General features: G+C 40.4%; 1 protein-coding gene and 1 long non-coding RNA gene across 2 annotated transcripts in view; one reads left to right on the top strand and one right to left on the bottom strand.

Moving 5' to 3' along the window:
* The window catches only part of zmat4a (zinc finger, matrin-type 4a), a 228,527-nt gene that overhangs the window by 101,457 nt on the left and 100,372 nt on the right, over positions 1-26,698 (top strand). The window contains exon 4 of the mRNA XM_032516090.1: positions 13,761-13,917. Within this exon, the coding sequence (XP_032371981.1) occupies positions 13,761-13,917 (157 nt within the window). The remainder of the gene's footprint in view (positions 1-13,760; positions 13,918-26,698) is intronic.
* LOC116689528 (uncharacterized) lies at positions 129-14,053 on the bottom strand. Its single transcript, XR_004332013.1, has 3 exons — positions 13,974-14,053; positions 6,460-6,468; positions 129-139 (listed from the first exon to the last, which is right to left on the bottom strand). It is a non-coding gene; the product is annotated as an uncharacterized LOC116689528 (long non-coding RNA).

The following is a 26,698-nucleotide window of genomic DNA, read 5'->3' as shown; positions in this document are numbered from 1 at the left end:
ATGTGAGCCAGGTAACTCTGCTTTCAAAGTGTATTTCTGTTTGTGCAAATCAACCTGACATTTGACAAGTTGGGGACAGAAACAGTTGCGGAGGCACTGGCCCTCTAATAATTGGTCACTTTTAACGCAGTCAAACCCACTCAGGAACTCCTTGTAAGAAAAGAAGAAAGTTTCTGTCTTTACAATTGTAACTTGATAATGTAGGGCTACATAGTGTGGTAAATAACGGAACGTTTAAGTTTATCTCGTCCATTCTGTTGTTGGGATATGAGCAATGCTTTTGAAATGGCTGGAAAGTAATTTCCTGTAAGCCTATCCTTGCCGATATATTAGAGCTAGCCTTAACTACTGTAACATGGCTATTGTTACTAGCCACTGTGCGAGTGGAAGTTAACATATGTTCGTGTGAAATAATATAATTTGCTTGTGAGCATCTTTTATCATGCTTGCTACATAGTACATAAGTGTTTTGACATTAAGTTGGACATTTTTTTTTTAATCTTGCTGAAGTGGGCCATGATCACAATGGGTGGTGACCAAGGGACTATGACGGTCACAGAGATGGACACAAATTGACATTTCATTATAAAAAGATCTTTACTAGTCTACGACAAAATTGGTGATTGCAGTTCTCTTAAATCACTCATATACAGTATGCCATTTTAGAAGTCATCTCTTGCAAGAGGTTCATGCATGAGGATTAAAATCTTGTAAGCATTCAGGTTGGAAGGTGTAAAGCCACTTTTACCATCACCTTTTTCTTGTTACACACTTTCTAGGCGAGTCCAGACAGGGTCTATTTTCTGTCCCTGTTGGTACTGCGTGCCATTTAATTTGAAGGTCACTTTATTGTTTGTGGCTGAAGCAGTAGCAGCAGCTGTGACCACTGTGCCAGCCCTGCTTAGCGCACCCTTCTAAGCTGCATTGGCAGCAATAGACCACATTGTTCAAATGCTATGTTGTGAGCAGGTCCTTTTCATCCTTGTTTTGCAGGGATACCCTTGCAATTGGCTGTCCTATTTCTTGGGAGTGTGCCTTAGGAGAGATGAACATAAATAGTGAGTGTTCCCTGATCTCCAGATTTAGCCCAGGCATAATATGGTACTTAGCCAGGTCGGGATCATGCCAATTCAGTCCAGTCTAACCGAAAGCCCTAATCTATTTCCTCAAGCAGTGCATCTTGTTGATTTCAGGACCAGAAAGAAAATGTTGCATTCTAGATGGAGTATCTGCAAGCTTGAGAATGTTGATGCTGTGGCATTTCGTATGCAGTGACAAAAGAGAAGTCCAGTGCAGTAAGACATCACACTGCCCGCTTATATATACAAATACAGGCAGGCAAAGGCCCGCTGCTTCACTTAAAAGCAATGTGAAAATGTGCTGCACAGTGCTGACAGCAAAGAGAATTTACTGCTTGCAAATCAAAAAGATTATTTTATTACGTCTCACATTAATGGGTATGAGGCAGAACACCCCCTCCCAATCTCTCTATCTCACTCCTCAAAATGCAATGTCTCCATCTCTGTCTCCCTCTCAGTTACATTTACAGCAGTACATCCTGTCAATACAGAACTCCGATTATTTCTCACTATTGGGTTATGATAGCATATAAAAATGAAGCACACCATACATGACTGCTGCCATATGGGTGCAGTTGGATATGTTGTGTTTCAGACTTGTGGGTTTTCTGGAACCAAAAAGAAATAAAAAAAGACATCAGAAATTCCCCTACATTCCTAAACTTTGATACTCATTTCATTTCATAATTATACTTTCTCTATTCTAATGTGCTAGAGCCACACTACAACCAAAATACAGTACACTGAAACAGCTACTTTCTGACTGGCAGGTCTGTATATTAAACTGTAATTGTCAATCTAGCAACATACACCTACTGCTTCATTAATTACATTTCCCTGCAATTAGCTCCTCGTTTATCCAGTTTTAATTAACCACGGAATTATGGTTCCTTCCTATTTTGAGGTGGTGTCTCATCTCCCGGCGTATTTTGGTCTCCTTCTGTATATATATTTGCTCATTATAATGAAATTCTCCAATCCAGTGGCTGGTCTGCTACCCTGGTAGCTGAAGAAAGGGTGTGTGTGTGTATAGTTAGTGAAGGACAAGACCAAGGTTGGAAGGAGGGGCTGTGTGGGGTGTGGTGTGTGTGTGTGTGTGGTGTGTGTGTGTGTGTGTGTGTGTGTGTGTGTTTGTGTGTGTGTAGCCCAGTCTCATTGCAGTTCATGAAATGGTGATGTTATTTAATCTATTGATTCGTGTACAGGAACACAATTTTGTTATTTTCATGGTGGTGAGCATGAATTTTAAACTAATGTATTTCAATGGGAAGCATCTTTCATGATAACAGCCTGATTACGGTAGCAAGTAGTAATGAGAAGCCGGAAATCTGCATAAGGAGGTTGGTTGGGTTGGTGGATGAGTCAAACAACACAGGACTTTCACCCTGGAGACCAGGGATTGCGTCCACGTGTGGCAGTTCCTTTTTTGCATTCTTCTTCTCTTAACCACAACCGTCTCTTTGTTGTCACTGTCTCCTATGTGTGATGAGTCCTTTCCCCGTTGTTCTTTTCCTAACCACAACCGTCCCGTTGTTGAATCGCGTCCGGCGTGTGGGGTTTAATTTCCCCGTTGTTGCACCCCCCTGAGACCACGAATTGTGTCCCGGCGGCTGTTGTTGTCACCATCTACTGCGTGGTTTCATTTCTCCGTCGTTGCGTCCCCCAGAGCAGCCCAGTGTCATGGCAGTTGACGCCGGCGTCTGGCCCTTTATTACTCCATAGTTGCGTCGTCCAGAGACTGCAGGTCGTGTCCCAGTGACCACCATGAAATAAACAAGAAGTTACATGTGTCAGAATAACTCAGTGGGTGCAGCAGTGTTCTTCTGTTATCAGACACTGTGGGAGGAAGAACTGTGTCTTTGTTGTCTCATTCTCACACAAACACACACACACACATACACTGGGGTGATCTGCACCAGATTACAGCTTGCCATAAATAGCATTTCAGTTAAGGGTCCAATTTGAAATTGCAGTATGGGACCCCCGCTGGTATAACACATCCACCCCCACACCGACTTTGTTTACAACGTGATTTTCTCAAACCACAGGTATTTTATTCCTCGAATGTAATCATATCAAGGGTTGGGCACATTTCAAAGCTGTGGACACTATCAAGACATTTGAACAAACGTGTATTTTAAGGTGTATGTGTTATCAATTGTTTAGGACTAGAAGTAAAAGCATTTTAATCAACTTTCAGCTCCAGAAGTGTGCTGTTAAGAGCTTTCTGGAGATGGCCTTCTTATTAAAAGATTGTTTTTCAAAAAACACATTGTTTTTCAGAAACCTCTCTGCAGAAGCCTAATGTTATTTTTTTGCAGTGGGAAATCAGTGATCAGAACCAACAACTCCAGAAGTTATATTTAGGCCTTTATTTGAATAGGACAGTAAAGATATGAATGGGGAGAGGGGTGGGTGACACACATACTGCATATGTAGTGTGTCTGTATTAATTGTATTTTACAACTGTCAGCTGGTCGAAATGGCAGTGCTAAAAGGCTCAACGAGCACCCACCTGCACGGTAACAGTATTTGGATGACCGAGGTATAGCGTTAGCTACGGAAGAGGGCCAAGCGACATTACAACCAAACAGAGAATCAAGAATCTCCGACTGTATCAAGCATGTCATTATTTCTTACCGTATCTTCATTCTTATTTAGACACAACAACTGATACAGCATAAATCCAGCTAGAAATAACTAAGTACAGCACTGTAACGTGAACAAATAGTGCCATAGAACTCTAAAATCCGAAAAGCAGTTGCTAGTTATATTTAGCCGCTACAGAGCAGTTGTTTAGCTGCCAATAGGTGACTACAAGCCGGATTCAGGGACCGCCAATTTCATTTTCATATCAAAGATCATTGGATTTAACAGCTCCTCGGAGATATTAAGAACTTTGTACAAGGCACAGAGTGTTCTATACAAGCTCACTAACTCTTTTTCTAGATAATACATTGGCCAATTTTACTTTGATACAACCACAATAACCACATTAAAAGGATAGTTTGACCATTTTAAAATGGTGTTGTATGAGGTACTTATCCATAGTTGGTGTTCAACACGTTTCCAGTTTGGAGAAATAGACCGGAGTACTGACACAGAATCACTGCGTCGGTACTCCGGTTTACTGCTTTGTATGGGGCATCAGCAAAAACTTGCCCACCAAAAAAAAGTTATACATATAATATTTTCAACACTTTACCTTGCCTTGAGACATCCCTTTCATTTGGCACTACACCACCGTAGAGCTTCAGTATTTTTGTTTTTCATTAACATGTTTTATTTATTTTGGCAATGCAAGTCCACACGCATATATACATGATACAAATGTTATGCATATATCTCACATTTGGAAATACAAGCTATAGAGAGTAAAATAATAATCAAGCAAAATAAAACAAATAAAAGACCAAAACCCGCTCAGCATACTCATACCCATTACATACACACTGTTACCCACAAATATAAACACACACATGTGTGCCTGCAGTCCATAATTATCCTCTATCCACGTCCCCTCTAAAAGTCAGAAGTAATACTATATTCAAAAGACATCCATGCTTGTCTTTTTTTGCTTTGGTACAGGGGCTCTGTGCACCCGTAACTGTAACCTGTCCAATTCCATACCAAGAGCTTCGGAAGTTATCGTTTTCACAAATTCCGACAGTGCACCGTTTTCCATCTTTTCTTTTAGTCAAACAAGACATAGATTCTGGCGTTGGTCTCTGTTAGCGGCATCTTTGACAGCTTGGTGTAGTTCATCACACTTCATTGCAGTTTTATTCGCCTTTTGTCGGAGCTGGGAATTCTCGTCATCTAGCCGAGAGATTCGGCTTTCTGCTTCATCTAACCGGAGAATGGCACTATCCCTATCCGTTCATAACCCGACATTGGCCTCCTTTATGCCTGATATGTCTGCTTGTAAAGTCATTAAAAGCTTTCCTACTCTTCTCATCTCCTCCATGGCTTTTGCCAAGGACCGCTGCATAGCAGACAACACGTTTTTATTACTCTCTCATTTGCTAGTTCCTGCAGTTGTTAGTAGGTTGTTAGCTTTTTTTAATGTATGATACATTTTTACTGCTGCCCCCGTACACAGAAGTACATTACTTTGCTTCTGTGTCGGTACTCCTGCTTTCATCATCAAACCATTAATTAGCCTAATCCCTTGCCTCATTACTGTGTTACATGCAATATATTGTGGTTATAGATACTGTCATGTTGGCTTCATCAAGCTGAATGTTAATGTGGGGTCCAGGTGAAAATACACATGACCCTCCACTGGTATTGCTAGGTAACAAATGACGGGGAAAACACAATGACTTTAAAATACCACCTGTGTTAATGTAGTTGACCTTTACAGTTGAGAACTGTTTCCGCATTCTACGTGACTGTATGTAAAGGCTTCCACAGTAAACAAACAATTTGCACCACTGGAAGTTAATCACGAGTCATGTAATCTACAAACAAGCTTCTTTGATCCAGCATATCAATGCGCAAACAAGGCTGTTGACAATTTTATAGTTTCAGCACACCATTATGAACGTTACATTTCAGTAATTTCATACATCCCCCCCCCCCCCCCCCCCCCCCCCCCCGCGGTAACACTGTTGGAACGAAATTGGATAAAGGCTTTGTTATCTCTGTGTACAGTATGTGTACCAAAGTAGTAACCATGTCCAGTGGACTTGTCATGTTGTTGCATGATGTAATGTAGAAAACAATAGGTTAAGATAGGCTACATAGATTTGCTAATAAATGTGATCAAGTTTGGACTGGAAAAGTCTGCTTGCAAGTAAATGATTAGTTAGACAATTAAATGGAAATAGCTTTTTAAATTTCTTGCCAAGAGTTAGATGGGAAGATTTATACCACTCACAAGCCTGTACACTAAATTAAGCTATAGCCTTTCATTGATTTGCTTAGGTTAGCCTACAGAGTGGAAGGAGCTAGCTTGGCTCTGTTCAAAGGTAAAAAAAGAAAAAAAAGAAAAAACCTCTGGTAACCAACATCTTTAAGAATCACTTATTAACACATTTAATCACCTAGAGTTTTGCCAACATTGTGAGATTGCTAGGCAACCAGAATCAGGAAACGACTTTGCCTGGCCAAGAAACAGTCAAGCACATAACCCCCCATAAAACCGCAACTTGATTTTACACATTGGTTTTTCTGTAAATTGAACGTATATAACTTTTTAATTATTGAGCTATAGAGGTGCTGGTAGAATTTTGTTAGCTTTGAACAGAGCTAGGCTAGCTGATTCCCTGAGTTTGCAGTCTTTATGCTAAGCTAAGTGTCTCCAGGCTCTAGCTTGCTTTGCAATGGTGAAAGGTAGTAATCTAAAAACAGTAGTAGTTAAATTTCTAATGAAAACAAAAATTAACTAGAACTGCAAGCAGTTATGACGGGGTCCAAGCCTCACCGTGCCAGTTGCCCGGACGCGAGTCAACCCTAGGAACGCGTGAAAGCGGAACCCAAAGCGGAACAGTGGGGAGGCAAACGTCAGGAAATATCAAGATGTGTGAGCTGCAAGGTCGGCGGCACATTGCCGTTGCAAATGTCCCTAGATTTTTGACAACCTCAGGTCTGTCTGATTTCATTTTCTATCAAAGCTTGTGAAACATCAAGTCTGTTGTCCATAGTCGATCTATGAACATCATTCTTTTCAGTAAAAATGGGCTTAAAAACTTAGAATATTTGTGCTACAGTGACTTTAATGTTAAAAAGGTTGTAGGACCATAAAGACAAATAAATAAATAAAACGAAACATGAATCTCACAGATATATATTGCTATCACACACAACAATGCCATACAAGCATTTGTGTTGTCTAAAACAGTTCTATATATTTTGAGTAATCCAGTGCAAAAATAAACATATTGAACATTATAACTCATATAACGGACAATCGATTTACATTTCTTACAGTGTATCAATCTTGTATGGATGTAACAGTATGGATGTAACTTGGATGTACTTGGATGTAACAGTATGGATTAATACCCCAAAAAACTCTGGACTTCTAGGCTGGATACAAAGCCTTCTATAAGGGCTAGGAAGAACACTGTACGTTTCTACTAGTTATACATATAAAGTTATTAAGTTATGAGTCAAAAGTTCCGTTAGACCTCAGATAAAAGGGCCCAAACTGGTCTACGTCGATTATAGCGCCCCCTAATGGCCGATCTTTACCAAATTTTGTACAGAGTCTCAGAGCGGCATGCCAAACAAGCATCACGGGTTTCGTCGGATCGGACAAGCCGTTCATGAGACATAAACTTTTTTTACTTGTAGCGCACCCTTGTAGCCATTTTTTGTATAATATGTGGCGGACCCCCAGACGGTCATGGCAAACAAAATCTAAAATTTTGTGCAGATAGCATTTATATTGGTCGAGATATGACAAAGTTGGAGTTATCCTACTTAGCTACACTTTCCCCCTCAAAAGAGCAAGAATTGCAAGATGACTGCAGTTGGTTTAAAATTCAGGTTATGTCTGTTACCATATATTTTCATGTAAATAAAAAGAGATTATAGTCCTACATATGTTAAATATCAAGAAAAGTCCAGGTTAAAGGAGAATTACAGTCAATTCTAACATGTAGCTCTGTTGTTTGTAAATTTGGAGTGCTGTCGGTAGAAAGAAAAATGACTGCTGTAGATGTGAAAGAAATGCATGAAAGTTGTGCTAATTCAGCTCTCTTTAGTAGGAGCTGGAATCATTCACAGGAACAGTACTGGACTACATTAAGTTCTGCATTGGGAATGTGACTGTGGACAAAACCATCCGGGTCTTCCCTAACCAGAAACCCTAGATGACCAGCCATGTCCGTGCACTCCTCAGGGTCCGCGACGCTGCCTTCAGGTCAGACGGACCGAGCAGCCCTGTGTACAGGTATGCTCGAGCTGACCTGAAAAGTGGAATTAAAAGAGCCAAAGCGGACCACAAGAAGTGCATAGAGTCCCATCTGTCCAGCAATAACACACGGGAGGTGTGGCAGGGCATACATGACATCACCAACTACAAGGGCTGTGATTCATCATCAGGAGACTTCAGTGCGAAGCTGGCAGAGGAGCTGAATTGCTTCTTTGCTCGCTTTGAGTCACCACAACCCCGCCCCAGCCCTGCCGACACCTCCACCTGGTTTCTGCACTACCCCATCCCTACCCCCATCCACACCTGGTTCCTGCACCACCCCTCTCACCGTAAAGGAGCACGACGTGAACGAGTACTCCTAGCAGTGAATCCAAGGAAGGCTGCTGGCCCAGATGGAGTTCCTGGCAAGGTGCTCAAGGCGTGTGCTCACCAGCTCGCCCTCATCTTTGCTAGGATCTTCAACCTCTCCCTGCCCAGGCAGTCATCCCCCCTGCCTAAAATCAGCCACTATCATCCAGTGCCGAAGAAGTCTCCCATCACCAGCCTAAATGATTACCGTCCTGTGGCCCTCACCCCGGTAATCATGAAGTGCTTCGAGAGACTTGTTCTCCAACACACTCAAGACTACCTCCCCCCAGATCTGGACCCCTATCAGTTTGCCTACCGCACAAACGATCCACAGAGGATGCCATGGCCGTAGCTCTCCACTCTGCACTGAGCCACCTGGAGCAGCAGCAGAGCTACGTCCGGATGCTCTTTGTGGATTACAGCTCCGCCTTTAACACAATCATCCCGGACATTCTCATATCCAAATAGTCACTCTAGGCCTCCCCCTCTCACTTGTGCTGGATAAAGGACTTTCTCCCAATCGGCCGCAGCGGGTGAGACTGGGCCCCCACCTCTCCTCCACTGTATGTTGAGTACTGGCTCCCCACAGGGCTGCGTGCTGAGCCCCCTCCTGTACTGCCTCTACACCCACGACTGCAGTCCGACCCCACACCAACAACCTCATCGTCAAGTTTGCTGACGACACCACATGGTCGGACTCATCTCAAAGGGAGACGAGGCAGCCTACAGAGAGGAAGTCCTGAACTTGGCAACTTGGTGTTCGGAGAACAACCTCTCTCTGAACACCAAGAAAACCAAGGAGATCATCGTCGACTTCAGGAAGAAGAGCACCGACCTAGCCCCCTGTACATCAACGGCGAGTGTGTGGAGAGGGTCCACACCTTCCGGTTTCTTGGTGTCCTCATCTCAGCTGACATCTCCTGGTCAGCCAACATCACAGCGGTCATCAGAAGGCCCAGCAGCGACTACACTGCTGAGGGTCCTCAGGAAGTACGACCTGGACTCCAACTTGCTGCTGACCTTCTACCGCTCATCCATCGAGAGCCTGCTGACCTACTGCATCACAGTATGGTACGGCAGCTGCACCGTGGCAGACAGGGAGAGGCTGCAGAGGGTTGTAAGGTCAGCACAGAAGATAAACCGGCTGCCCTCTCCCCTCCCTGACGGACATCTACACCTCCCGCTGCCTCAGCAGAGCAGAGAACATCATAAGGACAGCTCCCACCCCGGCTCTGATCTGTTTGACCTGTTGCCCTCAGGAACGCGCTACAGGTGCATCAGAGCACGGACCAACAGACTCAAGACAGTTTCTTCCCAAAGGCCATAACGACCCTGAACTCACCCCTGAACTCACATATGCACTGACTCCACTCTACAGCCCCCCCCGGCCCCCGGACTGTCTTCTTCATTCCGTCCGACTGTGCAATATTATTGTTATACTGTTACTGTTATATAATACCTCATAGGACACTGGAATCTGTGCAATTTCATTTCATATTATTTAATACATTAACCTTTCCATTACTGTGCAATATTTATTTACTTAATATTAGTACTTAATCATTTCATTCCATCACTGTGCAATATTATTTATTGAGTGTTAACACTTACCTATACTTATTCAAGCTGATTTATATATGTATACTTGACAGTCACTACACTTTATATCTTTGACTTTATATTTTTGATATTTTATACTGTTATATTCTTATATTTTTTTGTGTCAACACTGCAAAGGGATTGCTTTAATCTCGTTGCACAAGTACCGTGTACTTGTGTATAATGACAATAAAGGCATTCTATTCTATTCTATTTTATTTAGTTCCTGTTTTGATACTGCAAGGAGTTCTTAGGGACCGTCTGAATTAGCCCAACTTTCATGAATTTATTACATATCTACATTTATTACAGATTCACTTTGTTCAGTCGGAAAGAATCACTTCACATGGGTAGGCACTTTTAATGACATTTTGAACATGTTTCGAGGCTAAAAACATGTTTAAAACTTGCCCTGTTGAAGCCTGTTGGGTGCTAACTCTAGCAGGGGTATAACACAGTGTAGACAGCACCAATTGTTTTAATTTTCTCTCTACTGGCAGCACTCCAAATTTAGAAACCACAGAGCTACGTGTTGGAATTGAAGGGAATTCTCCTTTAAAGGTTCAATTAATTGTCAAATGAGAAAATACTTCTTGTAATTGTTCCTGCCCTATGTGAAGGATGAGTTCTGTCGTTCTCAAGTAAAGAAAATGTTCTCTGTATAGACCACAGACTAATGTGGTGAATACTGCTGGCTTATTGAAAGTGCTTGAGTGGTGCTGAGAGTAATTAAGTAGTGCTGAAATCACCTATTAGTTTGTTTGAGCAGAGTAAAAAGCAAATGCTGTTTCAAGAGCTCTAAAACAAAGTCAGTGTAAACTGGCAGCTGTTGCGTCCCGGCTCACATCCAGCATTCCTAATGAGCACAAGCAGTGTAAAGAGGGCTTACATAAGACGTTTGCATTTGTAATTAGTTTGGTTACTGTTCAAATTATTTTTGACAAGAGCTAAATATGTGTTATTGTGTTAACTCTGAATTAGACCACTATTAGTTAACAAATGAGTTAAATCAACCTTGATTACATTAGATTTTGATGTAACCTACATTAATTCAAGGTCATCTGCTCTTCTCTATGAAAGATACAAATATCAAATTTTAAAAGCTACATTTTAATTAATGGGTGTGGTCACCTAAATGTTGAAATATAATTGTTTAAACACCTAAAGGAGCTTTGTACGATAGAACATTAATATAGCAGCAGACAACTATTTGCTATTTTATGCTAGCTGGTCTGAGATTAATGCAGGCATGGGATTGGTAAGAAGCCAGATTCAACCTGGCCTTATTTTATTTATGTATTATTTACTATAAATTGACCATTCAATGTCAAGCCTCAATGCGATTGGCTAAAATGTTTACTTTTTCCTCTTAGAGATGCCAGGAAAAGCTGGCCAAACTCAGTAAAGGGCAAAACTCAGAAAAAGACAGCTGTGGGAATCATGCATTTAGTTTTTTTTCATAAGAATATTTTAAAATGAAGGTCATGCTTCCTTTGCCACCATACATTGGATTTCTTCTTTTGAGCACCCTGGATGTCTTGTACCAAATTTGATGGCAATCTATTCAATATTGTTCTATTTATTCAAGATGGGATCAAACCGTTTTTGTACACATTTTACAACAGCATCTAAAGATGGAATTATGCTCCCACAAAGAGACATGTTAAACCCGTTTATGCAAACCGCTGAATCAGCATTTGTTATTATAACACGTTCTGGCAAATTAAAAAAGTAGCCTACATCAGCAAACCTGTACCGACGGCGTCACAGGCCTAAATCAAACTTGTATTGCAGTAGTAATAAGCCGTACTGATGGCACTACAGCAGAAATATTAGTTACCCGCTGAGGTCTAAGGGCATTTTCATATATAATCTTAACTGTTCCTTTGTAAAGTATTGCATATAACTGATCCCCATTGTGTTGTACAAATTGTTTAAGTGCCAAATAAATGTCTGAAATTAAATTTTGTAATTTCAGTAGCTTTGCTGTTTTATGAATCAAATTGCTTTTCTACTAGCTTAGCTCTTTCACTGATCAAATAGTGCGGTAGCATCCACACAAGCTACATTTCCCCGAGCATTTCCGAAGCTTAAATGCCGCAAAGCTTTCTGCTGCGGTCTGAAATAAAACTAAGGATCTAATGATGCTAAGGATCACTGACTACGTTTACATGCACATCATTTTCTGTTTTTCAGAATCAGAATCAGAATCAGCTTTATTTGCCAGGTATGAGGACACATCTGAGGAATTTTTCTTTGGAGCATCGTTGCTCACATTGTGCTTACACATACGAAAACAACCAAAACAAAAAATATACACACTGATATATACACAATATATACATACTCTAAACAGAAACAATATAGAGGCATGAGTGCAATGAAGAGTTCCATATAAATTATTTCAATGTGGAGCATAGTGCAAAGGATACTGGGATAAATAAAAAAGACGATATTCCGACATGGCTAATAAAAGGGAATATTCCACTAATATTTCCCCTTTACATGCAGCTGTGCAAAAAACTATTTTTTTCAAAGTTTAGTAGCAGTGGCGGACTTGTTGGACCATTTGAATACAGTGTCCTTCTTTCATTCCTTCTTGAAAAGAAGCTGGTTGAATTTACGTTTAATTCTCGTTTTAGAAGTCTCTAAAACGTGAATAATAAAAGAATATCCCACGTCATATTCGGAGAATGCTATATTCAGAAAAAGGTCTTAGTCAAAATTGCCAACTGGAAAATGCTGTTTACATGACCTGTATCAAATTTGGAATATTGTCATATTTGGAATAATAGTGGAATATTGTTGTGCATGTAAACATGCTGACTGACACCACCACCAAACACGGATGTGAATGTCATGTTTGGATGTATTAAAAATAAATGTATTACTGTACTTTTGCAATGCTGTAACTTAGCTTGCTTCATTTCTTTCGGGGTTAACGTTAGCTACAGTGTAATCAAGCTTCAATTAATGTAGAGTAACTGCTAGCTTAGCAAACTACACCTTCCAAGTAGCTTGCCTAACACTGGTAATGTTCAATTTGACAACGTGATTAACTACGCTGTGGGTTACACACAATAACATCTGGAACACACCGCAGGCATATAGCAGTGTAGCGCAGCTATTTTTATTTCGGCGCTCGTTATCCAAGCTGTCCTGCCACACCAGGCGCATATCTCGTTTGTCTCAAGCTGAGACAATTCACCTGAAGAGAACTGTATACACACACACATTTCTCCATGCTCAGGCCTGCTGTTTATTTACTTTAGCTGGTAGAGTACACCAGTTGGAAGAAAAGACATCTAAATGAGGTCAGGGAGTTCACTTTCTTCTCCTCTTCCTTCACTCTGAATATCAGCCCTTTCTTGACCCAGCCTGCCTGGCGGGGCTCTGTTTTCCTCTCCTCCCTTTTGCATATCAGCAAAAACTGTAGCATCCGTCTTTCAGTGCATGGCGGCTTGCTCTGTTTCCTTCACATTTTCTGAGTGTAATGGGTTTTGTTGCAGCTTGCACAGATGGAGACTCAGGGAGTGGTCCACCATCAGCTGTATTAGCTCCACTATCACCCCCCTAAAAAACAGAGTCGACTCCATTTGCATAACGCTAGGATCTAAAAACTCTAGGCAAGGAGTGTTATGGAGTGTTGCGTCCCCCCTTCATCTGAATCAGAAGTGGTAGAGATTAGTAATGTGTTCATTGTCCAGCTGTCTCGCTAGAACAGTATACCATGCTTTCTACATAATACATTTGATTGATTTAATCATGTTTTAAAAGCTCCCAACTATTAAGTAAATGGCATATTGGAGTCCTTGTTGTGTCATTGATAAGATGTTACTGTGTTTTTTTAGGGCAGCGACAAGGGCGACGTGGACAAGAATAAGTGCTGCACGCTGTGTAACATGTCCTTCACCTCAGCAGTAGTGGCACAGTCACACTACCAGGGTAAAATCCACGCCAAGAGGCTAAAACTGCTACTCGGGGAGCAGCCTGCCATCACAACCAAAGGTAAGTAGAAACTTACCAACAGGTTATAAGACAAACATTACTAAAGGAGACAAAACAAAATGCCACGGCGTATTGGCGGCTAAGCAAATATAGTGCAAATGCTAGCAGTCTAGATGAAAATTTCTATGGCGACAGAAATGTTGTCGAAATGTTGTTTAAAATACATTGTGTTTATAAATGATAAATGAGCTACAGTACATGTGTCCAAAGGGGATTTATTATTGAGAAGAAAAATAACTAAGAAATGAGACACAGGATGTCATATGTGTTGACGATGTTTGGTGGTGTTATGTACGCGTGAAGTGAAGTAGAACCTGATTTTAAATAATTAAGTAGCTTTCAGTTCAGACTGAGAGTGTGTTCTCCACACATGTTACCTACTTTTGACTCTGAGCTTGAATTCTAACAAATATTGTTGCCGTTAATATTAGTACATATTATTGTACAGTTGCACTTTCTTGATTTAGTGCTCTGAAACATCACACACACACTGAGGTCATGTACCTATACAGCAGCATGACCACACGTTTACTGTAGTTGCTATTCCAATAACTAAGCTGCTTTTGTATTTTGAGTAATTTCTTTTGTATGAGTTTTGGCTTCAGTAGTAAATTCTGGGCGCCTGGGAGCTCACCTGTTAGAGCGCACGCCCATATATAGAGCTTCACTCCTCGAAGCAGTGGCCACGGGTTTGACTCTGACCTGCGGCCTTTTGCTGCATGTCATTCATTCTCTCTCTCTCCCCTTTCATGTCTTCAGCTGGCTTGAAATGCCCAAAATAATTCTCCTAAAAAAATTCACACCCTTAATTTGTACCTCTACATTCATTATGAACTTTATCAAAGCTATAGCAGCCATTATGGAAGCATTAGAGGAATAATTTACATTTTGGGGAATACACTTATTGGCTGAGAGTTACAGTAGGTGAGAAGATTGGTACCACTCTTATTTTTTATATTGTAAAATCTGTGTATCTTTCACTTTTTTTTCCATTTCCATCAGAAAACATATCCAAAAAACAATAAACATCAGCCAATGTCATCGGTGAATGGCATCTAATTTGTCATTAGGCCAATGGCAGTCAACAATATAACAATACCAATGTTTTGCCAATAAATCGGTGCACCCCATATGTAATGAATATGAGATTGAAAATCTTGTAGGTATTTTGGAAATGGGAAAATAAAATGCTCACAGTCGAACTCATTGTATATATAGCAACATAATACTTCCTGTTTCTTGTAAAAGTGCATCTGTTCACACAAGACATAATTTGAAACTAATTAAAAAAAAACTTATATTTATGTTCAACCTCACATTTATGATATTAAATCGGGTAGCACCATCACACAATTGTATTTGCAGCAAAGTTAGGCTATCAAATCCAACACACAAGGAAGATAGTAACTTCCTGGTTCCACAAATTGGACACATTAGCTGTGTTCGATTAACCGTTGCCTCATTTACTTACTCACTATTGCCTATACAGTATAGTATTTATTAAACAGCGAACTACAAAGGGAATGACCAAACGAGATTTTGGGTACTACACTGAAAACATTGTTGTGTCAGTAGATGCGCCGGTTATTTGTGTGACAGAAGCCCAGCATTGTGTAACCAAACAAACATATTTATAATACGCCCCTGAAGCAATCAGGAGCATAGTGAACGATTGACTTTTCACTGTACACTGTATGTTACATGTTAAATTTCCAATATGTATAAATGAAAGTCTGGTCCATTTTTTCTATGCAGTTTTTTGCAGGTCCTTTTGCTTCTCCTTCTCTTTTGGGAAAACACGACTGCATTGTATGTATGTACGCTCAAATTTTTGTTGCACAGTATTTATATTTAAATAACGACATAGCAAATATTTAAAACTGAAAAAAAATACTTGATACATGGATTTGGTAAATGTGAAGCTTCAGTTATCATCCCCTCTAAAGTTAAACAATTAAAAAGTTTTTTCTTGTTTTGTTATCTTGGACACAGCTGTTTTTCTCTGTCTAGATGACAGCAGTATTGCCAGGTCTGGTCATGTATTGTATAATGACATGTTAATAATGATTTTAATTATGTCCCTAATTATTTTCAGTGTATCAATGCAACTCATCAACTAAAGATACTTTGATTAGATAGATTTGATTTATGTTCTGACATTCACACATTAACTCCATTAAGATTATAATTTTGGATGGTCAGTTGCCAATTTGGGATGGGAGAAAAACATGCTCTGGTTTATTGGCATTTCTTTAAACCAATCACAATCGCCATGACAGAGCCACATTGCCGCCTCGGGAAGGAACTTGTTTTGCTGGAACATGTATACGTTCAATTGTTGTTTTAATCGTGCAACAAAAAACTTTTACAGATTTTACAGATAGGCTAGCTAGCTGTCTGTGTTTACCCTGCAGAGATCTGAGGAGCAGTTAATCATAGTCCTCATGAATCAACCGGAGATTAGAATGCTAACACAAAGAAAGAGGAAGGTAAAGGACATCCCAAAACAGAAAATATAAAAAAGTGACATCAGACGGAAATTCCGGCAGAACAATGTCAATCCCGGAAGTGAAATCAGTACAGTTGCCATTGTAGTTGTGGACGGCGCTTTAATCTTGTTTATGAAAATGTTGCATGCCATGTATTTTGGGCCCAATTACAACTTACTAGCAGCCCAACAAGCTGGTGTGTTTGGCTGGTTTTTCCAAGTCTGTGTGTGTGTGTGTCTATGCATGTGTTAGTTTAACTTAATCACCAACTGCTCTTTGCCTTCGGGTGATTGAAGTCTGCTGCTGTTGTAATCCACTGACAGCTGCTGACCTTGAATCTACTTACAAATTGGCAGTTGTGGGAGAATAATGAGCGAAGGCCATGGGAAAACAGCAAATGAGAAACATGGTAAACATTATATTTTCAGATTGAACACCTGAGTCCACTGTGAGCAGTGTCGATGTGAATAGATCAGCCTTGAGCGTGGTTTGTTTATCTGGTTTGTTGTTGGTGCTCCAGTTGACAAAGTCATTTATATGCACTTCACATGTTTGTCTTTGACTTTTTGCTCAGCACTACTTTTCTTTTAATTTGCCGGAAGTTTTCTGTTGACTGATAAGCTGGTGCATTTTTATAGTGGAATTATCTGAAGTCACCCATTCTAAATTTATCTTGCATTATATTGCTTCAGCCACTGCAGCCTTTTTCTCTTCTAAAGTGGTGAGATTGAATCAGTAGATTTGCACACAAAGTTCTTGTCTTTGAGTCAATGTTTATTAGACAGATTCTTAAAATATTTGGCTGAAAAAAGAATAAAATAATACCTTTCACTGCAGCAGCACCAGAATAGCAGGACAGAATATGTGAAGTCTGCAGAGCTACTTCAGGCAGAATTTGCAGTGTTGCAGCCACAGGGAAACTTGTTTCTGCTGTACACCCAGTATTAAATAAAGTACAATATGAGCCTAAATCTTGATCTGAGTCAACCAGAAATCTTAAGCATTTCTGTACTCTGGGTCATGTCTGTCAGCTGCACAATTGTCTTGGCCTAAAGTGCTGCTGCTTCTGCTTCCTGTGCTGCATTTACAACCTATCATCCACCAGTGAGGTGTCAGGGGGGTTGCATTGATCTCTCTCTCTGCTTTTGTTTTGGCTGGTTGAAATATTTATGTTCTTGTGGAGGTATCCAAACAGAGCCTGACACCAACTGAAGTTTTATTCTCAACAGTGTTCCTATTCAATTCATGACTGAACTACTGAAGGGTGTGTATAAAAGCAGCATACTACCTCATGCAGAGCTGCGGGAACATATTTTGAATTGGGGGTGCTGATAAATTTCCTGTGAAGTTTTCAGCCAAAGTCAACCACCAAACACCTAACTGCATCCATCACAATTTATTTCACTATATAGAGATTCAATTCATTATAAATAGCCTATTCAAGACAATAATTAGCCTGCCAAAGGCTAGTGACCCGGAAACACCAGAAAATAATACACCATTATTGCCATTCAACCAAATATAAATTTCTTTCTTACCCATAGGCCTACTGTCAAGATATAGACTCTTTATTAAAACAAAGGCACTTTGTGGTGTCAAAACAGTACTTAGGCTTCAATAAAAACAGAAACACATGTAAGGTACACGCTCCACAATTATAAAAACAAGTATAAAGTCCATAACACAAGACAGGACCAACTGGGCACGGGTAACGCAGGATATAGGCACACGGCTGCGACAATAACACAGAATAGGCCTACTACAAGTTAAAAAACAGAGCCACTAAACACATCACTGAATTATATTAAATCAAATGAAAGTAAAGCAAGCCAGTCAGTCCTGATACAAACATTGAAATAGAGAAATGCAGCCTTAAGTTTTTGTAGCACAGCAATAGCAAATTTAAGGCAGAAAGCTATTTGGCCGTATATTAACAGTTCTTAACAGGGCCTAATCATTTTATAACAATACAGTGAGATAATTAAATATAGGTGCAACCTCATTCTGGTTTTCCAATAAGAAAGCTTTACACGCATGTAAAAAAAACCACAATTATCTCCAATAAATTTTATAAACTTTCAGTTGAACTGTTACTGAACAGTTGATGCCGATTTACTGCACAGCGACAGCATAATAATAAACCAGTAGGTTCCCCCAGTGGTTGCCCTGGTGCTGCTAGTTTTGCTAACAACATTAGCTCCCTCGTCGTCTGTTGCTAGCAAGTCGCTCCGGGAGTGTGGAGGTGGAGAGGTGCTGCTAGCTTGGCTAACAACATTAGCTCCGTGGTCGTCTGTTGCTAGCAAGTTCCTCGGGGCTTGTGGAGGTGAAGAGGTGCTGCTAGCTTGGCTAACAACATTAGCTGCCTGGTCGTCTGTTGCTAGCAGGTCGCTATGGGAGTGTGGAGGTGGAGAGGTGCTGCTGCTCCTTCTTTCGGTTACAGTTGCTGAGTTTTCCGCCTCCGATCTTTTAGACGTTTTAGCCTGTGGTTTATTTATAAAGAAATCCAAAATGTGCTTTTGTCCCATGGCTAGCGAACGTCTGTACTGTTGACCCACCGGGAAAGTTCCCATAACTCTCTTCACTCATCAGCATCAGAGGCAAGCAGCGCGCCTCGATTTTGGCAAAATCGGCAGATTCATTCTAATCAAATTATGATTTGATCTCTTACTTACCAAAATGTAAAATGTATTACATTTAATTTATAATGAAAGAGATTAGGTTTATATTAATAATCAATTTATTAAAATAAATGTGCTTTTTTATCATGGTTGTAGTTGTTTGTCCTTTTTTTAGGGGGCGCTGCAGCGCCCTCCGCACCTCTAGTTCCTGCGGCCATGACCTCATGAGTAAGAACCCCTTTTTGTTTCTTTTTCACAAGTTGGGAGATAACAACCCAGTCTCACCGTAATTTTTGAAATGGTCAAGTTATTTTGAATTTATTGATTTGTGTACACTGACACGTTCATCTCATTTTTTCCATGCGCCTGGTCACGATCTGCTATCTGTGGGGGATGCAACAACGGGGAAATGAAACGCCACATACGGTAGACGGTGGTGGTCTCTGGGGGACGCGCAACAAAGAAAACTGAGAAAGACTGCACACAATCAAAATGCCCCCAAAAAGAAAATCCTTTTCTGCAGATCCCAAACTGCAGGTAGTAAAATGTGCTGCCGAAAACGGTAATCGAGCAGCAGAAAGAAAGTTTGCAGTGAGTGAGAAACTTGTGAGGGAATGGCAAAAAGGTTACTCTTACTGAAATGAAGAAAACAACGGAAGCTAATTGTGGGCTGAAAGCAAGATGGCCAGAGCAAGAGGAGCTTGAACAATAATAAAGCTTGATGGGTGCTTGAACAACGTGCTGGCGGGAGAGGCTTGTCAACAGTGCAGTTACGTCTCCACGCCCTGGTAGTTGTTTTATGTGCTATTGTATAGTTGAATAACTTGCCTTTCCAGATTAAATGTTTGTTTTTTGTCTTGGATTCTGTGAAATAAATTTCTAAATTAATTTTGACAGTGTTACATGTTTTTTTACCTCTTCATGATGCATTTTTTGACTGAATAAACTTACACTTATAGTCCGGAAAATACAGTTACATGTCATTTAGCTGACACTTTTATCCAAAGGGACCAACAATTTTACAATTTTACAATATCAGAGGTTGTGCGTCGCTGGTTGATGTGACACAGTGGGAATCAAACCCAGAACTCCCACACCAAAACCCAGTGCTATTATGGCACTGGTGCCTAAACGACCGGTATCTTCCGGACCGAATAGCAACGCAAATTTTAGTGCCTCATTTCAGTGTCAAGGAACTGACACTGAAAAAGGTTAAAAAGAATTGCTTTATCACCAATGTAAAAAAAAAAAAAATGAAAGCTATGAAAAAGCTGTACTATTACGATGACCTTCAAAGGATGGTGGCTGGTATGGGAGTTGGAATTCATTTTCTAGGCAATAAAGTATGAAGAGGTTTACTGTAAGAGGAGTTAAAAATCTATCTATTGTCAGATCAAGCAGACAATTATTTGGAAGCACCCAGGATGGCGTTTACCTCGAAGATGATAGTCCGTCAATAATTTATCTAATAATAGTAAAAGATACTATGGCTTGAGGTTTAGAAAACTTTTACACTACTTTTGATTGTACTTTGCTTTGATTGCAGTCTGATGGTGTAGAGATTACACAAAGCCTTTTTGGCTACTTGCTCTCTTTGCACTTGTCAGTGACAGACACAGCCATAAGCATGCCATCTGTGGTCAATGGTTCAGAACAAAGGCACCTTCATTTCAGCGAAAAGAGGGGGGTGACACAGCAATCAATTGTAATGATACCCAGCACCCTACTGGGACACTGGATTGCAGCTGCTGCAATTATTATATTAACATTTTTTGTTTTTCTGCCAAGATCGCTTCACTTTAAATTTGACTATTTTCATCAAAAAAAATTCGAAAAGCACATTCATTCAGCAAAAGCATGAAAAAAACATCATGGGACACTACACCTCAGCGTTAATATTCATAGATATGATGTAATAAAAATATCAGATCCACATTTTACCTTCAAGCACAAAATGTTTGCTTTGTCTCACTGTCAGTGCATAGAAATAGTTGCAAATATCAGAATATAAACATTGAGTATATTAATAAAAAGTTAAGTATTTGGCTCTTGTCCAAATGACCCATATTCCAGTTGAAATAAAAGAACTGTTAGCCATTTAAAAGCCATTTAAAGCACCTCTAGTGTACAGGCACCCAGATCTGTCACAAATAGAAAATGTCAGGAAGATAAATCCAGGGCACCGGGAGGCCCGGGCTATTGATTTCTACATAAGTAACGTCAGCAGACTGGCCTCGCTCCTCTGTTGATCAGTCGACCTCCTGGGACTTGCTGTTGTTCCAGCCTGCTGTCAGCCGGTATTCAGTTGCAAGAATTAAAGCTTACCAAGCATTTTTTCCCTCATTCACCCAAAACACCAAACATCCATGCAGGTTAGGGCTGAACTATATTGTGTTTTAGCATAGACATCATAATGTGCCCATGCACGATAGTTACATCGCAGGAAGTTGCGATGTGATCCTTCCCCTTAAAGAAAGGTAGCCAAGTGGGCAAAGTGTGTATGTGACGTTAGTCCGACGGGGTTTTTTATGGGAAGTGAGGCCCTCCGTGTGTAGAAATGTACAGTAGTCAGCAGCTGCCGCTGACACACTGATGCGCACAGTTTTTGATGGGTAGTCAGTGAAGCTACAGTAATAAGTGTTTTATGTTCTCTGCAAATACGAACTAAATCACCTGATTAATGCCACATAATCACAAAGTCTCCCGGCTATCCCCCCCCCCGCAGAAAGCTGCTGCCAGCCATGCTAAAGCTAATATAGTTAGCCTTAAGAAACAAGGGGTCCGTCTGTCCCAACTAATGTTACGGTTTGCCGCCGCAAAGCTAGAAACGTAACACTTCTCTACTACAGAAGTCTGTATCTGATCTAACGTAATTTACACACATGTAATTGTTCTTGGATACACAGAGTTTGTTGCTAGTGGGTGTGACATGCAGGTCTGATCAATTTATCAAGCTAACAATAGGCCCCGCTAGTCGACCACAACCTGAAATTTAGAGGAAGCAATATAAGTCTTTGTTATACATTTTAGCCGGTTTGATAGTATTATATGATAATGGTCATCTAGTAAACCCTATTTTACCAATTTCCCCCCAAAAAAACTTCAAAGAGTGCCCATCCAAACTTGCTTTGGTGTTTAAAAGCAAAAATTTTTAAAAAAAGAAGGGTTTCCATTAGAAAATTTTTTTCTTTTTTTACTTCTAGGGAGATCCACTCCCCTAGAAATCACGCGTGTCAAAATGTTTATATTCCAAAAAAGGCTTTTATCATTTTTTAAAAAATTACTTTTTTTTTTATATCCCTATAATCATAGGGAAAAAAAATTGCAATGTCATTTTTTCCAATCCCCTGGGCCTAATGCGGGCTACGTTGCAAAAGCCTGATAAACACTAGTAAGAGAGAATATCAGGACTATGTTCATCTCAGTTCGTCAGGGGAATTATGTTTTTTTTTTCCCTTTGTACAAAGGGTGTACACATTTTGGTCCTGTGCAAAATTCCTTGGGGGGCCAAACGTGGGCTCAATAGCTAAGGAATCACTCAGCTTTGTTAGTATACCAAAAAATTTATTATAAAACAGAGAAAGCTTGGGACAATAAATACGTGCAGGGGTCTAAATGGAACGATAGTTCAGGGTTTCCAAAAAGGCCCCGAAACGTCCAAAACGGTTTAAAAGCCGTTTTTAAAGGGGCCCAGGGGTTAAAGCGTCACGGCGGGTCTATCCCAGCAACTGTATTTCTATTGGCTGGTGGGCGCGACTTCCTTTTACATCTTGGCAAGTTGTGGTGTTGGGGGTTTTTTCCGGGGGAACCTTTGTTCCCCCCATTTTTGGGGAACTGGGGTTTTTTGGGTCTTAGCACCGGTTCACTTGTAAATTAATGTTCCCCCCACGGGATGCCCCACCTGGAGCTAAGCAACGACACTTTTCCCTCTTCGTCTGATTTTTTTTTGTTTCTTTAAAATTTATCATAAGTTCATTCCAGTGTCAATTGAAAACATCCCTGGTAAAATTTTCTCACAAAAAAATTTCAAAATCCCATTTAAAATTTTCCACAATCCCCCTTTTGCACCTGCTTGGGGCAAAACCCTACTGAACGGAACGGGAAAAAAACCTTTAAATTCATTTTAGTAAAAAAACCGTGAGCAAAATTTTAAATATGGAAAAAAACGAATCCCCCTTTTACACCTCAAGGTGTGAATCCAACCTCATTTTGCCCTTTTGGGACACCGGGGTCCCCCCTGGTTTATTAAAAAAGGGGGGTCTCTTGGCCCAGTGGGTGTAGGTGTTGTGTGTCTATTCGTCAAAATAACAAAAAATTTATCCTCCATCTTTCCCTTCTAATTATTTTATTTCCCCTACGAAACTACAAAAAACCCCGCGCTCACTAGAACTGATCTTTAAAACCGGGTTGCATTTCCCTCAGGGAATGTGGGGGGAGGGTTTTGCCCCTCATTTCAAAAACCCGGGGGGATAAACCTATAAAAAGTCCAACAACTTTTGTATTTTTTAGCCTAGACTAAAACCCCGGGGCGGGGGCAAAATTTTTTCTAATTGGTACCTTAAATTTTAATTTTTTACAACTCAACAACCCCTAACAATTCTGTTCTGACATTTTGAGACGGGTTTATAACAAAATGAAACAAGCACATTTAAAAAACAGAAGATTGAAAAACCCTAAAACAAAAAACAATCCTTATGACAACAACTAAACCTTCATGACCAAAAGTTCCTTTTATGCGAAATAATGTTTTTTTTGACTTAAAGTATAATGAAAATCGCACACTTTTAACACAACACTTAAAATTTTTTAAACTTTTCCCTTTTTGGCAAGCTTCGAAACACCACCTTTAGGAAATCCTTTTCATAACACAATAAAGAAAAACCCCCACAAAATCTGGAGCCCCCCGGAATAGGCAGGGGTTTTTTGAACCCCCCCTTTTTTATCCACTCTGTGCTAATGTTTACTCCCCTGTGGACAGATTTTTACACTTTAAAAATCAATACTTTGCAATACGGACTATTCCCCCCAAATCATTTTTTAAACATTTCTTTAAAAATGTGAGGTTATTTTAAATCCTCTGTTTCCTAGTTTCCCCGATCTTGCTTGGAAATAACGGAAATTTTAATAAATAATTTTAAAAATTTTTTAAAAGGCCCCTACAAAAGTAATTTTCCCTCCCAAAATTGTTTATCCCTTTTAGACATTTTTAACCTTTAAACTGTGTTTACAAAACTTACCTAATTTCAGAGTTTTTTGTTTTCCCAATTTTATGTGTTTTTTTTTTAAATTTGAGAGCGACGTACAACCTCCCTTCATTGGATCCGAAGTACCAAAACCCGGACGGCCCCTCCTCCCCCCCCCTTCTCTTTTCAGTCCATCTTTCCTTTGGGTCGATCTAGTCTTTTTTTATGTGTACGGGCCACAGGTTGCCCCCCGGGGCCCTCTCACCTTAGCCAGCAGGCCCCCCACCAAGTTCAGACCTCACCCTTGCTCCTGGTCCAGCACAGCACCCACAGATGTGGGAAAATATAAAACATTTGGCCCTGGCCATTTTCAAGTCATTTTTGCCAAAATCGAGCCAACCATAAGCTTTATGGTCTTCGCTGTGCTGGGGTCGAGGTGCTTGAGGTTTTGTTGGTTTCGGGCCTTTGTCTCTGACCCCGCAGGGGGGAGGAGATGGACCGGGTTCGGACAACGAGGCACGGGGGGGGCAAAACAGAACTCCAAAAGAAATTTTTCTTTTACAATACTCAAGGTTATGTCCCTCTGTCACTCAAATAACATTTTTTTCTTTCTTTCGGTTTAACCTAAAACCTCAACATTCTAAAAAGAAAAAAGTTTAAAACTCCTCCAAGGCTTTATTTTTCTTACGGGGTTTTGCACAAATAAAACAAATTTTTAAGTTCTTTATCCTTAGTTGGCCTGTTTATTGTCTGATCTCCTTCTGGTTATGTCCCTACGCATTCCTTTTCCATTTGTAACGTTTTCCCCCCCTCTGCTGCACGCTTAAAAAAACAAAAAAAAGTTTAAAAAAAAGAATCACCCAAAAAATTTTCCACACCTAAAGTTAAACAGTTTTTTTAGTAAAAAACCAAAAACAAAAAAACAAAAAACCAATTCCACAAAGCCATTTTAACCACATCAAAACCAAGAAAGGTCCCACGCGGGGTTGGTTTTTTTACCAACCAAAAAATTTGTAAAAAAAAAAGGGTTTCTTTTAACATTTTTGTTTCAACAAAAATTGTCTAACAAAGGTAAGGTTCTTTAGGGCCGATCCTAGTAACTAGAAAAAACTTTTTACCTTGGGGCAACCAATTTTTTTACCCGAATAAACAACCATTTTAAATTTAATTTTGGGAAAAACCCGCGCAAGTTACTGGAAAACCTTTTACGGGGCACCCTTTTATCTTAAAACCCCTTTACGTGGTTTCTTGAAAAACCCCAAAACCCGGGCCCTAACCCGGGAAACAAGGCCCCCTCTTTTTTTTTTTTTCCGACAAAAAAGCTTTAAACATAAAATGCAAAAAAGTTTCACAAAGGCCCTTTAAAAGGAAAAACCCCAAAAAGGGGCCCCCCAAGAAACGGGGGGTTTTTTTTCAAAACCCCTTCCCAAATGTTTTCCCAGCAGAAAAGTCCCCAAAACGTAAAGGGAACAAAAGAAGCCCATATTTTTCCCAAAGGAAAGATCAAGCCTTTTCCCCTAAAACAGTAACAATTCCACTTTTTGGTAATTTTTTATCAGGACCCACATTTGGGGGACACTTTTTTTTTTCTTTTTTTTTTAAAAACCCGGGCCCCAAAACTAAATTAAAAAACGTCACACCCCTTTTCCGGGAGTTTCTCACCCCCAAAACCCAAATGGGCAGGGGCAATACAAATTTTATCCACCCAAATCAAATACAAACAAAAAGCAAACAAACACAGACAACATTTAAACAAAACCAAAAAACCCCCCCCGAAAAAGCCAAATAGTTGGGAACCCCACTGTCCCCCATAAAAGACTAAACCATTTTTACATTTTTCCGGGGGAACAAAAATTTTTCATTTCGCCCAAAACCGCTCACAAACCCCCACACCTTTTTAAAACCCCCCCGCTTTCTCAAATTTTAAGCCACAAAGTTTTTTTTAACAATAAAATTCCTTGGGTTACCGACAACCCTCTTAAATACCCCTTTTTCCCTTTTCCCATTCTTAAACACCCCTTTTCTTTTTCCCTTTTTTGTAGTTTTTTTAATGTAAATGTGTGTTTTGAACGCTTTCCCCGTCTTAAAGACGCTCAAGCGCTTTTACATCTACAAAAAATTTTCCCCCCCACACCTTTAACCTGTGGGAGGGGGGCCGACAATGCCCCTGCCATCGAAAAATACCACATCACCTCCGGCCAGCCCGGGGGCAACCCGGGAAAACTTCCAAGGCCTTCGGGCGCAGGCAAGGGGGTCAACCCCAAACCTTTTCCCATTGGGGGCCCAAACCCTTACCCTGGGGCCCACCGCCCCCCTGTAGGTTTTTCGCGGGGAATTCCATGTGTGCCCCCCGGGACTATTGGGCAGTTTTGTTTTATGGAAATATGATAATTTTTTTTTTTTCCCCTTTTTTATCCACCCGGGCCCTTTCTTTGTCCCATTCCCCCATGGGTGTGTTCCCCCTTTTTAGGAAAAAAAAGCGTGGGAACAC

The sequence above is a fragment of the Etheostoma spectabile genome, chromosome 5 (assembly GCF_008692095.1).
Source record: "Etheostoma spectabile isolate EspeVRDwgs_2016 chromosome 5, UIUC_Espe_1.0, whole genome shotgun sequence".
Classification (NCBI taxonomy): Eukaryota; Metazoa; Chordata; class Actinopteri; order Perciformes; family Percidae; genus Etheostoma; species Etheostoma spectabile.
Note: the sequence above shows the minus strand (reverse complement) of the source record. Positions and strands in the feature narration are given on the sequence as shown.